This window comes from Anarhichas minor, unplaced genomic scaffold (genome assembly GCF_050575085.1).
Source record: "Anarhichas minor isolate MPS153535 unplaced genomic scaffold, ASM5057508v1 ptg000038l, whole genome shotgun sequence".
Taxonomy (NCBI): Eukaryota; Metazoa; Chordata; class Actinopteri; order Perciformes; family Anarhichadidae; genus Anarhichas; species Anarhichas minor.
Window position 1 is genome coordinate 674509 of NW_027466484.1, and position 20605 is coordinate 695113.

Genomic DNA, 20605 nt, shown 5'->3' on the forward strand with positions numbered 1-20605 from the left:
CAGGGAATGCCATGGAGAGACATTAACCCCCGAGGGGGGGACCGGGGAGGGAGGATAGAGCAGCGATGGAAAGCTGTGGAAGACATGAAACCCTGTCAGACATGAACTTCACTCTGTAAATGTTCTGGCTATCTGACAATGTTTGAGTTGTTTACCCGTAAAAGTCATGAAAGTAATCTGACTACATGGTACCAAGTTACAACTGAATATGAATATTAGAGACTTTAAATGTGCCACACTGTAATAAACGTCTCCCTTTATCATCATATCGATATATGCACAAAGAAATAAAGTCAAGTTAACATGAATACTGTGAATGAGACAATTTGAATAAGTACATAGCTATTTTTAAGAATTTGTGTTGATTAAAGATGATTTTTTCCTCATGAGAAGAAGGAAGAAATGAAAGCCATTAAAAACAAACAATCATTGAGCTGCAAAACAACTTGTTAATTCCTCAACTGATGCACCTTTTAAAACTTCCTTCAGAGCGACAGAAGTCTAATATTGTGCGAGCGTTGCAGCTCTTTCCAAAACATTTCTGTAACGGAGTCCTACGCTTGAAAGACCAAAAGGCATTTTTGTAGATGAAGCCAGCAATGTCACAGATTAAATGCCTTCAAGGCGCATCAACAGAGTTGGAAGTCAAGAGTTCAGAGAAGTCATCCAACCTTTAACCATGATTTCAGTGTGTTCTTACCACATGAAGCTGCGCTTGGTGACGGGGCTCCTGAGCAGGTTCTCAGCTCTCTCATGCATTCTCTCTTGTGTCTCTCGTCTCCACTTTGCAGACGTTAATGAGTGTGCGGGGAAGCCTTGCATCAATGCTTACCGTTGCAAAAACTTGATTGGTGGATATCACTGTGTCTGCTTTCATGGATGGGTTGGCAAGAACTGTGACATCAGTTAGTATCAATCCAGCAAATCATTGGTCCTCAGCCTCTTTCCACCTGCTGCACCTGTAGCACCGACAGACCCGAGGCCTGTCCTCTCCGCTGGCTAGCTTCTGTTCCACTGGCTCCTTCTCACTTTTCAGTCGTTCATCAGTCTTTCTGAAAGGCCAAAACATGTTTCAGTGGTTTTCTGTTATTATGGAGACATTAGTATCTACTATTATAATGGACAGTAAAATGTGAACACATCAATTCTACCAAGAAAAACAATCCTTGCTAGGAAATTTACGTATCTAATAATCTCTAATGGGCAAAATAAGCAGTGCTTTCATGCTTTAAATGGCAAGTTGTTTGAGTTTTCTAGTATGACAAAATCTTAGAATAACGATTTAACGCCAGACGCAACAGCTTCTACTGAGCTTTGATAGCATGCAAGTGGCTAAGACCAGGAGTGTTTCTATGTTCCTAACGTCCTGTGTTCCCATGGTCCTATGTTCCGATGGTCCTATGTTCCAATGTGTTCACAAGGTTCTATGTCCCTAGGGTTCTATGTTCACAATGTCCTTTGTTTCCCATTTCAATTTTATGTTACACAAAGTAAACTTTTCAAAAGGTTTTATTTTTCAGGGACTATTTTTCCATGTTTGTTCTAAGTTTAACTCGATGCTATGTTCCCTTTGACGAGTTCCCACAACAGCGTATGTCCTGTTCAGTAAAACGAGCTGGGGAACCAGCCTGTTCTCAGTCCCAGGTTGTCAAAAACATACTTATTTGAACCCAAACCACAAACTTTTCCTAAACCAAACCAAGTAGTTTTGTTGCCTAAACCTAAATGACTCCAAAAGGGTCCTGACCAAGAGTCCGTATGTGACAAGTATGTGAATAAGAGCGGGTGCGGGGGAGGACCCTAGGTACATTGAACCCTGGGAACAAAGGACCCTTTGTCATGGTCCTATTATGTGCCATATAAATCTGGGGAACAAAGGACCCTAGAAACGTAGGAATGACCCCCTAAGAGCCTCGACATGCTGAATGCTCAAAAAAAATTGTAGCTTTTTGTTGCTGGATCCCAAGTTGTTTCACAAATCTCCTACAGTGGTAAATGCTAATTTATCTTCCAGCTCTCATGAGGTACGCTGTAAGATAGTGGATCAGACCACGGAGATGTATTGTTGTTGAGTTTGCAAGATAATCGTAGCTTTTTCTTGTTCAAATATTACTCAAAGCTAAAGTTGTATGTGCTCATTAGTCTCACAATATGGACAGGAAGCCACAGAAACCCGTTTTACTACAGCCCCATGAGGTGTTGGCAGCGTGCTAATGTTTGAGACTTTTGTATCGTGCAACGTTAGCAACAGAGATCTGGGCTCCTCGATGGATACACATTCATCTGGAGATCTAATCTGGACAGAAAACAACAGTAACATGTTTGGGCTTTTCCGATGGAGCGATGAAGGAAGTTAAAGAAGCCGGTGGAACATTCATTCTCCTTTCTCTCGCCTCTTAGATGGCTGTTTACACCTGCCACACCCTGACCTAACTCCTCTAAGCTATGTGACTTCATGATTTTCCTGACGGTTGTAAATCTTTTAGAGGAAATCTTGAGGGGCAGTTTTGTTTCATTGCATGTTCTCACTGCACCTCTGAATCTGCATCTCAGGCATGGATCACTTTGCTTTGATTGCATTGACCGCCTCTCTGTAGCAGCTGCATGTTTCCTGCACCAATGCATGTTCCCCTTCCCGGTTTGTCAAACTCAAACCTCATGTTTTGTCTCGATTTTGTTTATTATTCTCAGATCTGAGGAGCTGTCACGGTCAGTGTCAGAACGGGGGGACCTGCAAGGTGAGAATCACAAATGTCAAGAGTTTCTATAGCTTTCGTTAACATTGACGTCTTAAAGGTGCTGAACTGATATACTCATTAACGTAATATGATGAGGTAATTGAGTTGGAACAAGATTATAGATCTTCAAAGTACCTCAGATGATCTGTTCGAGGGTGTTATGGTTCTGAAACATTGGTTGCTAACTTGCACTGCCTGAAGCTTTTATTGTTCCCAACAGAAATACAAAGCCAGATTAAAACGACATAGTTCGGTTTAAAACCTTTTTTTTGTTACTGAGCCGTGTCCTATATTAATATATATTGTTGGGAAACTTGTTGTGATTGACACAGAATCACCCACACCCAGGTTTTCAACTTTTAACTACATGTTGCCATTTCATTAAATATAATATCCTTGATGTTGTTATAGCTCTCAATATTCCCAAATCTCTGTCTCGCTCAGTGTTGAAGTTCTGACTTGTGTGTCTTGTTGAGTGCTTGTTTTCTTTAATGATAAATTAACGCCTCACCTTTTATTGGGCAAAAAAAAACCTATAAATTGGAAGCTCTGCCACTTTGATCATCTGCATTTGAGTGAAATATGACGGCAGGGTTTGTGTTCCAGGAGGGAGCCAGAGGCTGCGTTTGCCAGGCGGGATTCGTGGGTCGGCACTGCGAGATTCAGAGAAACCGCTGTGCCAGCGGTCCCTGTAGGAACGGTGGGCGCTGCCACGCCCTGCTGGACGGCTTCATGTGTGAATGCCCGCAGGGCTTCGCTGGTACAACTTGTGAGGTGAGGACTAGATCCAGCGAGTAAAACAACCACTCTATTTCATTGTTCACAACCAGCTCCATTTCATTGTTGGTGAGAACACACCTCTACCTCCCTGTTTTCCATCTGTAGGTGCAGAACGACCCCTGCAGCCCGAACCCATGTCACAACAAGGCCCAGTGCCACAGCCTAATGGGCAACTTCTACTGCAGCTGCCCCGACGATTACGAGGGCAAAACCTGTTCGGAGCTCAAGGACCACTGCAAGACCAACCAGTGTCAAGGTACCACGGCACCCGGAGAGCCCTGGTGTCTTTGATCTAAAGAAAGATTTCAATCAACCAGCCAGAAGTAGGACATATCATCTCTATTCCAACTTTCTGATCCTCTCTTTCTTTTTCCCACTTCTGTATCCCCAAGTGATTGACAGTTGCACCGTAGCTGTGGCAACCAATGACACCCAAAAGCGGGTGTGGCACATCTCATCCAATGTGTGCGGTCCCCACGGCCGCTGCATCAGCCTGCCTGCCGGGAACTTCAGCTGCTCCTGTGAGCCGGGATTCACTGGCACCTACTGCCACGAGAGTGAGTCATTGTTAGCTCCACACACACACACACACACACACAAATACATGTAACACACAGACTATATTTACCATCACTGGGAACCACATGACTCTTACGGTAATACAGACTCCAGTTTCACTTCTCGTCGCTCTTAGTTTAGTTTAATCACAGAAGCAAATCTGGAGGAAAACATTAGCAGGAAAATACTGATAAATGATTTTGCCTGTTATTAGGTTTTTTTGTTTTGTACGCTCACAGGATGATTCCAACAAACTCACCCATTGTCTCTCGTTCTCAAGAGATGATAGTAACAGGAACACAAGTAGTTTTGTAAGACATTTGTTTACCTTGTTTAAAAAGATAAAAACACAGTGATTGCAATTTGATATATTCCCACTTTATACACAAAGCTGATGCTCATACAGCAAGTGGGCAAAGATATTTGTTCATCAGACAGTTTAACAATAACAAAAAACTGACGTGCAGCCTTAACTCAATTTGTATCCGTGCACAGAAGAAAAATAGGCAAAAAATCTGGATTTAAAAAATATTTTGGTATATATTTGAAATTCTTTGGATTTTATCTATTTTTCTTTTTTTTTTTATTCAGGGGATTAAGGGAGGGAGTCCTGGTTTCACACATAAAAGAAACAATTAACAGACTTTCAAACATAAGAGCAAAACATTGAAAACAACTTCCCATGAAAGACACAAATAACAGACTTAAAACAAACTAATAACTTAATAACTAAGTAAAAAAAGAAGCTAACATCCCTAAATATCTCTCCTCTCTCCTGCAGACATCAATGACTGTGCGTCATCCCCCTGTAAGAACGGAGGCACTTGCATCGACGGGATCAACTCCTTCCAGTGTTTCTGCCCAGACGGCTGGGAGGGCAGTCTATGTGACGTTGGTGAGTATGTGTGTGTAATTGTGTGTGTAACTGTGTGTGTGTGTGTCAGAGAGAACTGAGTGTTTGGGGTTCGACGTGAGCAAACAGCACAGGTATGCACATTTTAGGGAAGAGCGTTTGCTCCGTCATGCTGCCGGTGAATCAGATATCCTGAGAGAATCAATCAGTGGCCTCCAGCAGCAGAGGGACGATCAGCAGGCTGAGACTAAACAATGGAGGATTTGTTGTGGAGATGAAAACAAGCAGAACGATGTGGTAACGTTACCAGCTGACTGATCCTAAATCTGTTCTGAACTTCTAAATCGGTCAGTGTGCACATTTGCAGACGACACTGTTATTTATGTTGGTGGTTTGAGATGATCTCCGTCTCTCTCTCATGACAACAGGGCCCATCTATAGTTTAAATACTATATACATTATATACTGGAACTTTAATTCAGGTTTCACCTTTTACCAATTTGTTGCTGCATTAAAAGGATTTACATATGAATTGTAATTCCTGCTAATTTTAGAGATTATTATTATTATTATTAGCTAGGTATCGGCCCATACCCAAAGCCATGGTTTTTGGGACTGAAAAAGGGGGATCTGTGTGTCCCTAATTAAAACTCTACTGAACAAACATCAATATAACATAATAATAATTTAATAATTTGAAGATAAATACAAGTCGATATAGAATCAATAACTTCAATAACTGCACTGTTTGGCTTTGTTCCAGATGTGAACGAGTGCAACAGGAACCCGTGTCAGAACGGAGGCCGATGTGTCGACCTGCTCAACGACTTCTACTGCAACTGTGTGGACAACTGGAAGGGAAAGACCTGCCACTCACGTAAGTGTGTGTGGGACCGTTAACACTTTCTAATAACCATCATTAGTAAGTGGTGAATTCAACTTTAGATACTAGTTATTTACTGATGATAATGATAATTATGTTTATTGATTTTTAGTATGTTTGTAAAACATCCATAAGCATTATTTTATAGTGTTCTATAACTCCCATAGTTGTAATACATTACAATCTTTTCATCATCACTATGATCTCTGTCCTAAGTTACTCTCACTCGTTATTCTTTGCTTTAAATAAAGTGAAAATTAATTTGACCTTTTGTTAGTTTTGCATAGATTTAATGATATCTTTTTGACTTCACTTGATAAACAATGATTATATAATATTATAACATACTATTAGTATGTTTATAAGGCATTAGACTTGGGCGTCATAGAAAATGGTATGATAAAGTTGCAATAGTTTATGAAAACTATATTTTTAATTGTTATAGTGCCTGTTAATCTTTTCTCTGAGCCGCGGTGCCCTCCTCCCCGGCTGCTGTGCAGACTTGTCCTCCCCTCTGAACATGTACTTCAAAGCTACTCACAGAGTCAAATGAAACCTCTTAAAACCCTCTTCCTCCCAATGCTGCCTCCTGTTCAGGTGAGAGCCAGTGCGACTCCACCACCTGCAGTAACGGAGGGACGTGTTACGACCACGGAGACTCCTTCCTGTGCAGCTGCCCGTCAGGCTGGGGCGGCAGCACCTGCAACACAGGTCAGAGACTCACACGGCTGCTGATCCATAACAGCGGCGTGATGTTGTGTGGTGACGCTCTGTCGGACTGTGATCACGGGCCAGAGAGCAGCTCTCCCGCTGTGCGCTGGTCTGAATAACAACATTGTCATTAAAAGGGAATCTCTGGTTTTTCGTTTTTTAGCCAAGAACAGCACATGTGACTCGGGTCCGTGTGAGAACGGAGGGACGTGTGTCGGAGGGGGCGACGCCTTCACCTGCATCTGCAAGGACGGCTGGGAGGGATCCAGCTGTGCACAGAGTACGTCTCCGTTAGAGGCCCTGTTCATGTCACGAGGGATGGATGGTGGACATGAGATCCATATTCACCTTAAAAATACTGTGAATAAATGATCACTTTAAAGTTTGAACCACCGTGAGCTTGAGCTCAGCTGCTTATTATTTAGCACCAAGTTACATAATGAATGTAATGTAAAGTAACTCTTAAATGACTTAAGTATTTAAGCTACTGCTTTGTTGACCAGCAATTTAAATTCTAAACTTACTGATTGATATTTTGTTTTTTCTCTCTCGCAGATGTCGACGACTGCAATCCACATCCCTGGTAAGACAGATTCATTTTCATTATCATCTCAAATGTTTTTTTAGCAGAAATGCAATATTTTGCTGCTGGTTGTGGCTTTACTTTCAGTTAACGGCTATTGAAGGCTGATGGCTGCAGCTTAAATACTGTCTGTTGGATTCTTTTAACTGGTTCTACAGGCAGAAGAAGCTCACCTGTAGAAACCTGTTTCTGGTGTCAAACATTGATCAGTTGGATGCCCTGCAGACAGATCGTCAGCTCTTCTCTTTCCGTTGGCACTCTGTTAATTGTCTGTTTTGGTGTAAACATGACGTCTGTGATCTGTTCTGAACTTCACCTCACTTGATCTTTGGGAGCTGATTCAGCCGAGGCGGTGTGGACCGCAGCCCTGAACTCTAGTAGCTATTTATCTCTGCTGGGTGCAGCCACCTTTCATCTTCTCCTTTCGCTCTTCTTAATGTAGAAACATCAGCTCGGCTGACGTTTGCATCTTTTGTGAGTCACTCTGGATCAACTCTAGCAGCCAGAGAAGCATTGTTTGGTGGTGAGCGTATGAAGCGGAGCAGCTACAGGGTTTCCCAGAGACTCTCACACTTTGCTCTCATTCTGCAAATCTGATTTCATGCTGCCGATCTTCCCGTTAAAGGTTTTGGATGAAAACGGGATTTTTCCTTCTCTGATGTGAGGATTTCTGCTTTCGTATAATTTCTGATTTATATCATTGTTGTTAATTCATCATATTTGGGGTGTTGGACTGTTGATCGAACAAAACAAGACGTTTCTGACATTTTTATTGACGATATTAAAGCAGAAACCAGTGACTCCTGACAGCCTCTCAGAGAGGCTGCCCAGGACTAAAGCCCCCCCCCCCCCCCCCCCCTTTCTCTCTTCCTCACCCGCCTCTTCAATGACAGGTGGATTAGTGGTGGTTTTGGTTTTTCGGAGGAGGGGGTTCAGGGAGAGGGGGGCAGGAGAGTGTGAAGACCTCGGGGTAGCTGTGAGGAGTGGAGGTGTTGGGGGAGGCTGCTCAGTATGTGGTCTGCAGGGATTTACATATGAAGTCTGGACATTGATCTGGGATCAGCTTCAGCCTGCCGACACTCAGAGTCTCTGCAAACGCTGGGGAAATAAAAAAAAGTCCGATAGTTTGAAGCCCAGAGGGCCGAACACGAGTCTCACACCTCAGTGGGTTCATACGACCCTCCAGCCTCTGATGGTGGTGGAGCTTCATCTGAGGGGAGTTCTAGTTCGGTCTGAAGATGAGGAGCAGGAGGAGAAGTTTCTGTCAGAACCGGTGGAAAAACTTCTACAAACTGGTCCCTTCTTAAGACGTTGTGTTGATAGGATTTAATGATGCACATGTGATGGGTGATTTGTGCACAACGATAAATAAAGTACACTGGTATAAAGATGATAAAAATATGAACATTCTTAATAGAATATGACAAAAAAAACAACAATAGAAGAGAACGTTAATCTATGTCTATTATTAACGTGTTTAGTGACTCTCTTAAATGATAGTTCTACAGATAAAGTGAAGCGGTGTCATTGGAAATCTCCAGCTCCATGTGAACGAGCTTAAACTGTTGAGCTGACGTCACGCGGCTCAGTGGGCAGGTTGAGGCAAAGTTTATTTTCTGCAGTACTTTTAGTTTAAAGTGTGCAATAAACAGCAGATTTCAGTCTGAACATTACTGCTCCGGTATTCCTGTCAGGGAATCACTTCACAATCACTTCTCAAAAATCTGATGTATCAGCTACCAGAGGGAAGGGTTGAGACGGAGGGCATTGATTTATAGTTTTTTAAAAGCTCGCCTGCAAAGAGAAGCAGAAGGTTTTTCCTCCTCGGGGAGGAAATTTAGGAAAAGAATGAATTATCTTTTTCCATCTCTGTTTGATAAGCCATACTTTGAATGTCCCCGTAGGGAAGAGAAAACCCTAAAACAGCTTCTATGTAACAGCACGGACACACACATCCTACTACTGTGACATGAGACTCTAAATGCACAAAGGCAGGAGTGGATGTTTAACAGGGTTCAGCATGCTTGGAACTATTGTCTCTGCCGGTCTGATGTCCACAGATTGTTTGGAGGGACTTTTCCTCGTTGATTCTGCGTCTGCAGCAGCAGTGAAGTCACACGTGTCTCTGTTTCCTTTCTGCAGCTACAACGGCGGCATCTGCGTCGACGGCGTCAACTGGTTCCGCTGTGAATGCGCCCCGGGATTCGCCGGACCGGACTGCCGCATCAGTGAGTCCCTGGGAACTGGAGGGGGGGGGGGGGGGGCGTGTGTGGAGGGGGTCAAAGGTGAAAGGCCGCGGCTGGGGGGGGAAGCGCGAGCCGATTGTTTCGGGTCGACAGATTAGCCTTTTAGGAAGGCGGTCTTAACCTCTCCCCTCCGCGCTGAGCCGAGGTCCGATCAGACGGGCCGGTGCGCTCTCCCGCGGCCCTCTGGGAGACATCGCTTCAGAAAAGCCCTTTTCACAACCAGAGTGTTATCCAATTGAAGCGTTTCAAACCAACTGCTATGAAACCCCATTGTGCAAAGAAAAGATCCCTCTGAGTTCCATCATTGAAGACGTTTGAATTCAACATTCACATCTCCCAAAGCTCCGTTTTCTCTCCGCTAAAGTTGAGCAAGTTCGACTAAAAACAACAGGTTGTACTTCCACTGAAACGCTTCTGCAGCTCCTATTTTATCTCTTTCGTCTGTCGATTAGGTATTTCATTACCTGCTCCTGTGAAAGTCTAACTCTGGCATGTGTGTTAATTACAGCTCTGTGTTCTTTTCACAGACATAGATGAGTGTCAGTCGTCTCCTTGTTCCGATGGTTCGACCTGCGTGGATGAAATCAACGGCTACCGCTGCGTCTGTCCTCCGGGACACGCCGGACCTCGCTGTCAGAAGTGTGAGTACCGTAAACCCTCAATCGCAATGTTTCCTGCAGTGCAATCGGTTAAGTAAAACAGATTACTCACAACTTCCTTTCGTCCCCGACGTCCTCCTTTTATTCCCTCCAGTCATCGGACTCGGGAAGCCGTGTCGTCATGCCGGCTTGCAGTTTCCTCACGGCAGCCGGTGGGAGGAGGAGTGCAACGCCTGCCAGTGTGTCAACGGCTACGTCCTCTGCTCCAAGGTCAGGCCTCGACAACTTCTAATCAGTTTGGCCCGTTTTTGTGAGCGACGCGACCAGATGATCACTGAGGTGTCGTGTTCTTCCAGGTGAGGTGCGGTCGGCGGCCCTGCCTCCTCCCGAAGGCTCCGCCCGCCCCGGACGCGAACCCCCAGTCTTGCCCCGGAGGTCACGAGTGCGTGGAGCATCAGTTCCTCACCTGCTTCTCGCCGCCTTGCCACCAGTGGGGCGTGTGTTCGACGCCCGACCCGCCGACGCCCGTGCACACCAATTGTGAGCCCAACAGCGGTTACCTCGACAACAGCTGCGCTCGCATCACGCTCATCTTCAAGAAGGACAAAGTGCCGCAGGTGAGGGACTTCCTGTCCGTCTTTAACGGTTATTTAACCATTTAAACAAGATCGTGCAAACACCGATCTCCTACTGGAGGTCTTGTTCTAAAGGGTTAAGCTTCTCAGGACCCAGAAGTGTTGTAGTTATTAATCCTCCCTTTTTATTGGGTCTGAGTGAAAGATGAAAAATGGTAAAAAAAATAAGTTATATTTAACAATAGAATATCTTCTTTGTTGTTGAAAAATTAAAACTTTTGTATGTGGTGGGAAACAGCTGACTCAGCAGCGAGACCTAAAGTCCATAAACCTCCATTCAAAGTGTCCGATCTGTCCTCTCTTCTTGTTTACTACTGGATCATGATACCTCCGCTGGCCCTCTGCGGCAGGTCTGGATAGAGTTTTATGAATGGAAATGAGTCCGCTCCTCTGACACGATACTGATCTGAGATCTGAGACACAGTCCCCCCCCGCTGGGCTCTGATTGGCTCCATCTGAAACAGACTTAGGAGGAATTAGAAGCTGATTGCTGCTCGCCGGCAGTGCAGATACTAATCTGTGTGTGTGTGTGTGTGTGTGTGTGTGTGTGTGTGTGTGTGTGTGTGTGTGTGTGTGTGTGTGTGTGTGTGTGTGTGTGTGTGTGTGTGTGTGTGTGTGTGTGTGTGTGTGTGTGTGTGTGTGTGTGTGTGTGTGTGTGTGTGTGTGTGTGTGTGTGTGTGTGTGTGTGCGTCGCAGGGCACCACTGTAGAGAACATCTGCTCCGAGCTGAGGTACCTCCCCGTAACTCAGACGCTGGCCGAGGAGCGAGCGCTGCTCATCCTCTGTGACCTGTCCTACTCCAACAGTGACGCCGTGGAGGTCGCCATGGTGAATATTACACACACACACACACACACACACACACACACACATTGATATGCGTTATTGAGACGGTCTATTGATCCACAATGGGATACAACAAAAAGATAAAATACAAAAAAGTAACAATGCTGATAGAAATATTTAGAAAAAGTCATTATTACTTTCTATCAGTTCTGATCTCTGAACACAGTGAGAGGACTCACGTCTCTCTTGTGTCTCTGAAGCCTTAAATTCGCTTGTGAATGAATTCAAATGACTTTTTTCATGAACATTAATACAAAGAAAACAATGTAAATGTGTCTGCTGATGAAGGTTTGCTTTAGAAGGACTCTCTGGCTCAGATTGCTCCTCGCGGTAACTCAAACATCAGCCCCCTCTTTGTCTTATTAAAAGGTAATTGTGGTTATCTCAAAATGTTATTTTCATATTCTCGTCCCTTCTTTCCATCGCTTACGACGACATTAAGAACACTGCAAATGCTGCAACGAAGTCGAGCAGCACGAGAAACAAGCAGTTCAACCAGATTATGTAGACCACTTTATACTCTACTGTACATCCGTGAGTTTGATCTATAAATACATGACGTAAACAGCTCATGCAGGAATATAAGTAACACACACCTACAGCTTCAGACTCTCTCACTTTCCCTCTTTTCTTCCCCCACTTTATGAAATCACACTCAATTTGTCACTGCAAATCGTTTCCAGAGGAGTCCAGAGAAATCGGAACTTTTGTATTCATGGCTCTTCCCTCTTTGTTAAAAAAAGAGAAAGAAGGAAGAAGAAAGAGAAAAGGAAAAGACAGAAGAGGGAGAGGCGTTTGAAGCTTTTAACAACATCTGGATGAGATTTAGGTTTCTGTTGGGACACCTTGCTGATCTCTGCTCTGCCTCTGCTTCTCTTCTCCTTTTTTTCTTTCTCCGTCTTTGTTGCTGTCTTTTCTACCCTCTCTCTCCTCTCTCTCTCTCTCTCTCTCTCTCTCTCTCTCTCTCTCTCTCTCTCTCTCTTCCCTGCTTCTTCCTCTCTCGGCCACCCAGACTCGAGGGGCTCTAAGCTGTTAATGGAGGGGATTAGTTCTTGCTCCTCTGATGTTTGCAGGCCTGTTTTGAGCGACAGATACAGGAAAAGGAGTGGTGAACCTGACATCCACCCAAACTCCACAACATAACAAAAAAACCTCACTCCCACTCTGGCGACTCGTGGTGTTGCAACGAAATGTCAGCGCTCATTTCCAAGTGTGGGTGAAATCTCTATAATCTCGGGGAGTCGATTTATTCTCTTCTCCAAAGGCTCTCGGTGTGTTTGTAAAACCCCTGAAACGCTCTGCTGAGAGGCCTCCGACCTGAGCGACGAACAAGTGGTTCAATATGTCTAAATGTGTGTGTGTGTGTGTGTGTGTGTGTGTGTGTGTGTGTGTGCGCGCGAGAAAGATGAGCGCTGGGTTTGTCTTCCTCCCGGAGAGTGAAGCGTCCTCTGCTTTATCTGGACATGTTGAGGCTGCGTCCAGTGTGTTGGAAGGAACGTCAACAGGTCTTCAAGTAGCTTTAGTTAAATGTTTGGAAGCAACGTTCAGCCTCGGGAGCTAAGTTAGATATTTATTTATTTTTTTCGTCTGCATCCTATAAACCAGAGTCGTCCGACCGTCTGAATGCAGAAATATTTATACTTGTTCAGAATGGCCACACTGCAAGAAGTGGGCGAAAAAAATAAGCCGCTTCACCACTGGACCGAAAACCCACGAACACCCACTAACATCTGGCTTCGGTCTCCAGTGGGAAAGGTTACAAATCGGGATTCATCGCTGGGACGAAGGACTCTGCAGTATTCTCGGTAATTGAACTGCTCCTGCTCTGATTGGAGGTGATGGAAACACGACGCACGTTGAAGTGGATCGATAATAAATAAAATCAGCACTCCTCATAGCCGCAGGACTCCATTGACAGAAACCATAACTTTACCTTGCTGATCGCCAAAACACACTTCATTCATTTAAAACTCACCAAAACCGTCTTCGTTTGTCTTTCCACTGTTCCAACAATCACCAGCTCTGGTTTGGTTGAATTAAACCCTTAAATCTCAGAGTTAGACGTGACAAGAAACGGTTAAATGAGCTCCTCAAAGACACCAGACTCCGTTGACGGAAGCTGTAACGTAACCTCCCCGTCATTCAAACTCGACAGAAACAAAATAAATCATCGAATGTGACACACGGGTAACGAATCAAAAAGGAGAGCTTGAGAGAGTTCAGGACATTCGTACTTTTCACACCTGGTCTGTTTCATGAACCAGTAGAACTATTGTTGGACACGTCGCACCTTATTGGAGATGTTGCTTTTCTTCAGTTATGCTGGAACATCCTAAAGACATTACAGAGACCACATGCTTCTTTTAAATAACCGTCATGCCTTTAAACACTTTTATGTCTAAACATGTTTTTTTAATGTTGAATGTAAAATGTTTTCCAGTTCTTATTCAGCTTTTGAAATTCTTTCCAATGTGCTTCCAACCACTTTTATTTATTTTTAAATTATCTGTATGAAATGTGACGTACAAAGCATTTATTTTTTATTAAATGTTTTATTTATTATCATTATTATTCAGACAGAAGGTGGGGGGGGGTGGTTTCCAGCACTTAGTTTAAATCATGCTGACCAATTCAAGGGGACGGATCATAAGAAGCTAAAAACATACATGTGGTTATCTGGAGACAATAGAATCTGTTTTTTAGTGGGCTGCCTCCATCGGTCCGCTTTAAGGAGCAAACCATGTAATCTCAACAGTTTATTATTCTCCTTCACCGTCACTTCAAGTATCTAAATAAGGCAAAAAAATGCCTCCAAAAATAATGATTAAGTGAAGTAAACACAACGACGACTCTGCCAAGCATTCGATCCCACCTCTCAGCAGATGATCATTGCGGTCACAGTCAGCGTTGCCGTGACGCGGTCTGTCCGTCACGGTGGGGGGGCGGGGCTAGAGGTGTGTGAATGAGCTGCTGATTGTCTCAGGAGAAGAAAAGAGGAGTGTTTGTCCCGAGCGGGGAGCACAGCTGGCCTGTTCTCTATTGTTTGTCCTAATTGAACTGCGCAGCACACAGCTAATCCCCCTCTGTCCTCCTCCCCCCCCCCCCCCCCCCCCCCCCCCAGCCTTTGCTCTCACCCTCAGCACCTTATTAGGCAATTAACTCCACCCTCTGTGGTCTCAGCGGGGGGGTGTCCGAGGCCTGCCAGATGTTAGGATGAGAATCTTTTATTCTGACGGATGAATGTGTGTTTTTCTCCTTCTCTTGTTTTCTTGTCCTGCATAGCCTCCAGCCACACTGACCATGCGGCAAATGAGCTTAGTTTTCTTTCTCTACTGTTCTGATTGAATCACTGAACCACAAAACCAGTTTACAAAGTAGATCAGGAGCTCTCTGAGTGAATTTACTCAGAACTTCCTTAAAAACAAGCCATGCAGTAGAGAGCTGGGACTGGACTGTCAAAAACAAATTTACCCCAAATCTCAAATGTGGCCTCAAGCTGCTCCCCTTTCTTTCTTTCTTTTTTTGTAACATGTGGAATTCAGTGTAAATGCGCAACGAATTGATTCCTGTCCTCCATGTGTGTCTCAGTCCTTTGAGCAGGACGGGCGATCGAAGGACGGTGATCGAGGACAGATCCAGAAGGCGGCCAGCGCCATCATCGGTGCCCTCTCCAAACGCCACAACAGCACCGTCATGCTGGCCGTGGTGGAGGTCAAAGTGGAGACGCAGGTGGAGCCGCCGCCTGTTGGTGAGTCACATGTCTCTAGTTCTTTGTTACAAATCATGAAACGTGGAAAACTGGGAAGGAAAGTCTCTAGACCTAAAGACATGGGTTGGGTGGTCCTGGATGTAAATTCATCTTTATCGCCACCAGGCATCATCCTGTAGGGAGATCGTGTGTGTGTGTGTGTGTGTGTGTGTGTGTGTGTGTGTGTGTGTGTGTGTGTGTGTGTGTGTGTGTGTGTGTGTGTGTGTGTGTGTGTGTGTGTGTGTGTGTGTGTGTGTGTGTGTGTCCGCGGCTAATCTTACATACTGCTGCACCCATCAGGCTAATATTTTCTGTACTCATTCATGACAATTTTATTCTCTGTTTTATTCCGTCATTGACTTCTGACTCCTCACTCCTCTTAAAGGGCCGGTAGGAGCACACAACAAGTAGTGTGCTCAGTAGCAAAATGCATTTCCGGCAATCGGCTAAAAACAAGTCTTACCTCGTTCATAAAGGCAACATTTGGACTGTTGTTGTTGTTATGACCTCTACTGAGGCCACTTTTCTAGTTTGAGTATGTGAATCAAAACGGGGTCAAGTGCTCTTTATTTCCAGAGAAATGTCCCTCTAACATCTCCTCCGACGTCCTCCTTCAGGTTACCTGGTCCCGGTGCTGTGCGTCGTCTTCAGCGTCCTCTGGATCTTCTGCATCGTCGTTTGCGTCTGGTGGACCCGCAAGAGGAAGAAAGAGCGCGAGAGAGCGCCCCGATCCGAGGACACGGCGGTCAACAACCAGCTGGTGCTGAGGCCGAGCAACGCCCTCAAGGACAACCGCGACAAAGACATTCAGTACGAATGCAAGAAACTGATGGCCCCCACCGACAGGACGTGCGACGGGGCCGAGGGCGAGGAGGAAGGGGAGCAGGAGGAGGGGGAGCAGGAGGAAGACGAGGAGAGGGCGCCGGGCGTGGTGGAGAAGTGTCCGCCGCAGAGGTGCTCCACGGCGGGGGCGCAGGACAGGGGGGTGACGGGTAAGGGAGGGGTCATCTGCACGTCACGCAGCGGCCCGGTCAAGGCGCCGCACCGGACGGCGTACAGCTCCAAAGACAACCGGTGTAAAAACCTGAACGCCGCCAAGCTCAGCGAGGACATTAAAGACCACTATGTATGAACACACGGGAGGACGGAGCAGAAGAAAGAAAGGAAAGAACTGCGATGTCTTCAACGTCACTGACTTCTCAACTCTTAAAAAGATTACAAATACTTTCATTTTCTATTTTTACCTTATTTAACTACTTTGTCTGCAGCACGGAGGCTTGTTTTTACCAAAAGCCAATTCGCAAATAAAAAAAGACAGAAAAATAAACAAAAAAAGACAAATAAAAATCACGGCTTCTGGATCTTCTCGTCATACTTCTGGAATCAAGAAGAATCTTCTCTTTTTCACCGCTCCAGATTATTATTATTTTCGTACTCTTCCGCTTTGCCTCATCCGAGCTCACGCTTCCCTTTCTTTGGACTGATGGTCATCGGCCGGCAGCTGCTCACATTGTTTCTACCGATTGGTGCGTTCGGCTCCTGTCTGCCTTAGCCCCAAACCTGCGGGCCTTTTCTACACTTCACATCATGACTTTTTATATAAAACAAAAAAAACAAAAAAAGATTTTATATACATTTAAGTGCTTGACAGTTGGCACAGAGAATCCACTGTATGATACCTGGCATGAGCATTTTTTGTTGTTGTTTACATTCATAAACATCTTTTCCATTTTGTGTTGAGGCTTAAAGGTTCTTACGTATATCCTTTAAAATAATGATGTCACTGCTTCCTGCGAGTCAACATGATGATTCTTCAGTATTTGCTTCGGTAGAAAAGTGCCTTCAGCCCTTATTATTATTATTATTATTATTATTATTATTATTATTATTATTATATTTTTTTAATTTCTTTTATTTCTTTTTCCTCCTTTAGAGTTTATGCAGAATTTAATTACATATAAAGGGAAAGATGTCCGAGCAACAACTCTTCATACCACACAAAGGTTATTGTCTTTGCGATGTACATATGTAAATATGAAGAAATGGCTGTGTATATTTGAATTTAGTAACTTAAGTGATGCTTTGTATCATAGTTATTCTAAAGACTGTTTTCGTGCTTGTTTTTTTTTAATTTTAAATGATGTCATTCCGTTCATTAGTGTCTGTCGACACTATAACAGGTTTTATACAGATGTTCAGAGTCCAGGGTCCCTCTGAATCAGGAGCGCCGGTTTTTCGTTACGTGTTGTGATTCTTTGTTACAGAAACACAAACACTGAGAATGTCGATCTGTTTGTTAATCTTTGTGAGAGGTTATTGTTTTTAACCGACAGGCCGTCGTTGAAAATTAAGTTGTAAGTTTCTGAGAGTTAAAATTATTTCAAAAAGGTTTTTCTACACCTACAAATGTTTGTCTTATGGCCCATCCTTGCAAAAATCACCCAAATACAGCCATTTATCTTTTAACAAATGTATCCCAGTGTGCAAACTTAGAGCCGTTCCACACCCACAAATTCAAATCATGGGCCGACCCTCCAAAAATAATTCTAAATGTCCGATTTGAATGCTCTGTGTTTCAGTGAGACAGCTTCTGAATGATGCTTTAGTCCACTGACGATTCTTCTGAAATTGTCTTTTCAGCTTTTTCCACATTTCATGCTGTTTTGCGTCCGACAGGCTTCTCTGTACGAGCACATACAGGTTGTACTACAGCAGCCATCAGGCCAGCTTTCATGGTTTCCTTTTTGTGTGACGATATTTGAAAATGGCGAAAGCTTAAAGGTCTCTCAACCAAAGTCTGAAGAAATGAGACGTCAATCGTTCATTCAGCCTGAACCCGTCGTCCTCCTCGGTTCACTGTTACCGTCGATGCTGCAGGTTGAAAGTTGCAGGAATTAAAGGAACTGAAATGGTTTTGCTGCACTTCTTTTGTCCATTATTATAATGGAAATACAACCCAAACCCTAACCCTTCAGATATACAGCTTTTGATTTTGGGATGTGATTTCACAGCCTCCAGTTTTGTTTCATCATATCTTAATCCCTTACAGGGCACAGGGTCCAAACAACATAAAAGCTCTGCTGCCAGTCTCTCTCTCTATATATATATTTTACAGTCGGTAGACAGTGTGGATGCCAGGGTGTTCAGTAAGTATGACCCCCCCCCCCCCCTCCCCCCCACCTCCTCAAGTGCCCCATTCCAAGACACCGAATCCCCTTCTAGACGAATCAAAAGGTGTGAGGTTTGAATGGGAATCGAGTGCGAGTCCTAAATGTTTAGCCCCGCCTCTCCTCCGTGTATCTATTCTGGTCTAATGAAGGGAACAACTTGTTGCTGTTGTGGTTGTTGTCCAGTGTTTTGTAAAGTCTGTTTCTGCACTAAGAACACAAACGTTTAGCATCACATTATAAAAACAAAAGTCAAATATTGTCACTGTTTGTGGACGAACATTTCGCTGTTTTTGTGAATAATGCAAATCATTTTGAACCCAAATTCATATTCTGCCAGTAAATCCTACGTTGTGTGAGTCCCACAGGAGGACCTGAATGTGCAGAACATTGTAATTATTTTGTACAAAAATTTGGTAAAAGTCTTGGTTTGTTAGTGGAATTTTTTTTTGTTTGTTCTTAGAACAATCTTATTATTTATTAAAGTATTTTATACCAAAGTTTATTGTGTTTTGTCTCTTTTAAAAAATAAAAAGCTTTTCAAGGTAACTGCCTGTCGAGCTTATTGATGCAGTTCACAGTAACGCTTTCTGATTCATCAAAGTAATGTCCGATCATTTTGATACGATGGCTCCTTTATTTCAGACAGTTAAACAAAAGCAGCTTCTCGTTTTAGCCGGCGACGGTCACTGGTAGTGTTTAGCTAGCTAGCTAATTACTGTTAACGCCTTGAGCAGCCCAGTCGCCAAGAAAACACATGTTGGAATTGTACGTTTCTGCAAACCACGAATATGTTGACTGTTAACGTAGAGCAAGTGTCGCAGTACAATTACCAACCGCTATAGAAAAATGACGTGGTATAATAACGAGTACAAAGAGCAAGAAAATCCTCGAAGGAATGAGTCAAACAAATACAGGACTTTCACCTGGAGTCCAGTGTTTCTGTCCCGTGTGAAACCAAAAGTAAACGTTGACTTTACGCTAGTTACGTAACGTTGTTAGGCTTCTCCACTGAGGGCGGTTGTTGTTTTATTTACGATGTTACGTTATTTGAACACAAACCATGATCTTTTCTGTAACCTCAACCACGTAGTTCAGTTGCCCAAAACTCACCAATCGTTCCACAACGTTAACCACATGTGTGTTTCTGCAACCGTGATACGAGGCTGATATGAAATGTATTTACGGTTCAGCAACTTTGACAGTTAACGTATCCCGGGCTTTGCAGAAACGTACAATGCCAACATTTTTCTGGCGACTGGGTTGATCGACGGCGCTAAACACGTATTTCTGCAGGTGAGCTCGCCGCATTTGTCGGATGTGGTCAGTACGCTGTACATTTAAACATGTTTAATTAGAGAAATGTTAGTTGGTAAAATCGTTAATTGGCTTTTGATTCAAAATGAGATATCCAGCTTTTGTAAAAAAAAAAAGTTGCATGTCCTTAAAAAATGTAGAAAATGTTCTGTTTTTGTTTTTCTTTCTAAGATCATCAGTCTGAAAATATTCGAACACCTCGTATAGTCTCCAGGTAGCCAATCGGCCACCTCGCTGCCTCCCGCCTCATTTAGCGCCAGACCAATGAGGGGAGTCCTCCGCGTGCCTCCATCTGCCCCTCTAATGACACTGTGGGAAATGATTAACACCCCCCAGCTCTGCATGAAAGCCTTCCAGCAGCTGTGCTGGATATCCACACATGCTCGGTGGGACGTTATGTGCCGTGCCGTGTGTTCATTAACCCGGCAGTTGTTTGCGAAGAAGAATGGGAAACGTGTCTGGAATCCTGGATGGCGCGGCGCTCGGGTCACACGCACAATGCGGCGCACGGCCGCTGACCCAGTTGGAGAGAAGCACAATGGAAGAGAGGACAGGAGATGATGATGAGATCGCGTGTCAACCTACAATGCAGCCTGTAAGCCGAGACCAGATTCCTGCAGGAGCTGGTTATAGTGAAGGCCGCTGGTCCATACTGGTGCACACTGGTGCACACTGGTTACTTGTTGGGCTTCATGGTGCTTGGTTCAAGGATTTGGGGACATCGAGCGGTGCGGTTGCAGATAAAAATCAACTGAACTTAAAAATGTGAAAGTCTCTCTCTCGAGCCGGTGTTTGGTTTGTCCGTCCTGGGCTACCGTAGAAACATGGCGGAGCAACATGGCAGACGGAAATACAACAACTCTTGGTTTCAGGAGATTACACACTAATGGAAACATAATTATTATTATCATATTTCATTTCTGCTAATAGATCCCCTGAAG

At 44.2% G+C, this 20605-nt stretch overlaps 1 protein-coding gene across 1 annotated transcript in view; it reads left to right on the forward strand.

Moving 5' to 3' along the window:
* LOC142967806 (protein jagged-2-like) overlaps window positions 1-18896 on the forward strand; it is a 49443-nt gene extending 30547 nt beyond the window's left edge. Inside the window, exons 10-26 of the mRNA XM_076107403.1 lie at window positions 792-905; window positions 2692-2738; window positions 3345-3512; window positions 3624-3774; window positions 3911-4075; window positions 4858-4971; window positions 5693-5806; window positions 6410-6523; window positions 6687-6803; window positions 7079-7106; window positions 9249-9334; window positions 9880-9993; window positions 10106-10221; window positions 10308-10568; window positions 11283-11414; window positions 15021-15180; window positions 15798-18896. Of these exons, the coding sequence (XP_075963518.1) occupies window positions 792-905; window positions 2692-2738; window positions 3345-3512; window positions 3624-3774; window positions 3911-4075; window positions 4858-4971; window positions 5693-5806; window positions 6410-6523; window positions 6687-6803; window positions 7079-7106; window positions 9249-9334; window positions 9880-9993; window positions 10106-10221; window positions 10308-10568; window positions 11283-11414; window positions 15021-15180; window positions 15798-16312 (2516 nt within the window). The 3' untranslated portion in view covers window positions 16313-18896. The remainder of the gene's footprint in view (window positions 1-791; window positions 906-2691; window positions 2739-3344; window positions 3513-3623; window positions 3775-3910; window positions 4076-4857; window positions 4972-5692; window positions 5807-6409; window positions 6524-6686; window positions 6804-7078; window positions 7107-9248; window positions 9335-9879; window positions 9994-10105; window positions 10222-10307; window positions 10569-11282; window positions 11415-15020; window positions 15181-15797) is intronic.
* Window positions 18897-20605: the final 1709 nt, after the last annotated feature.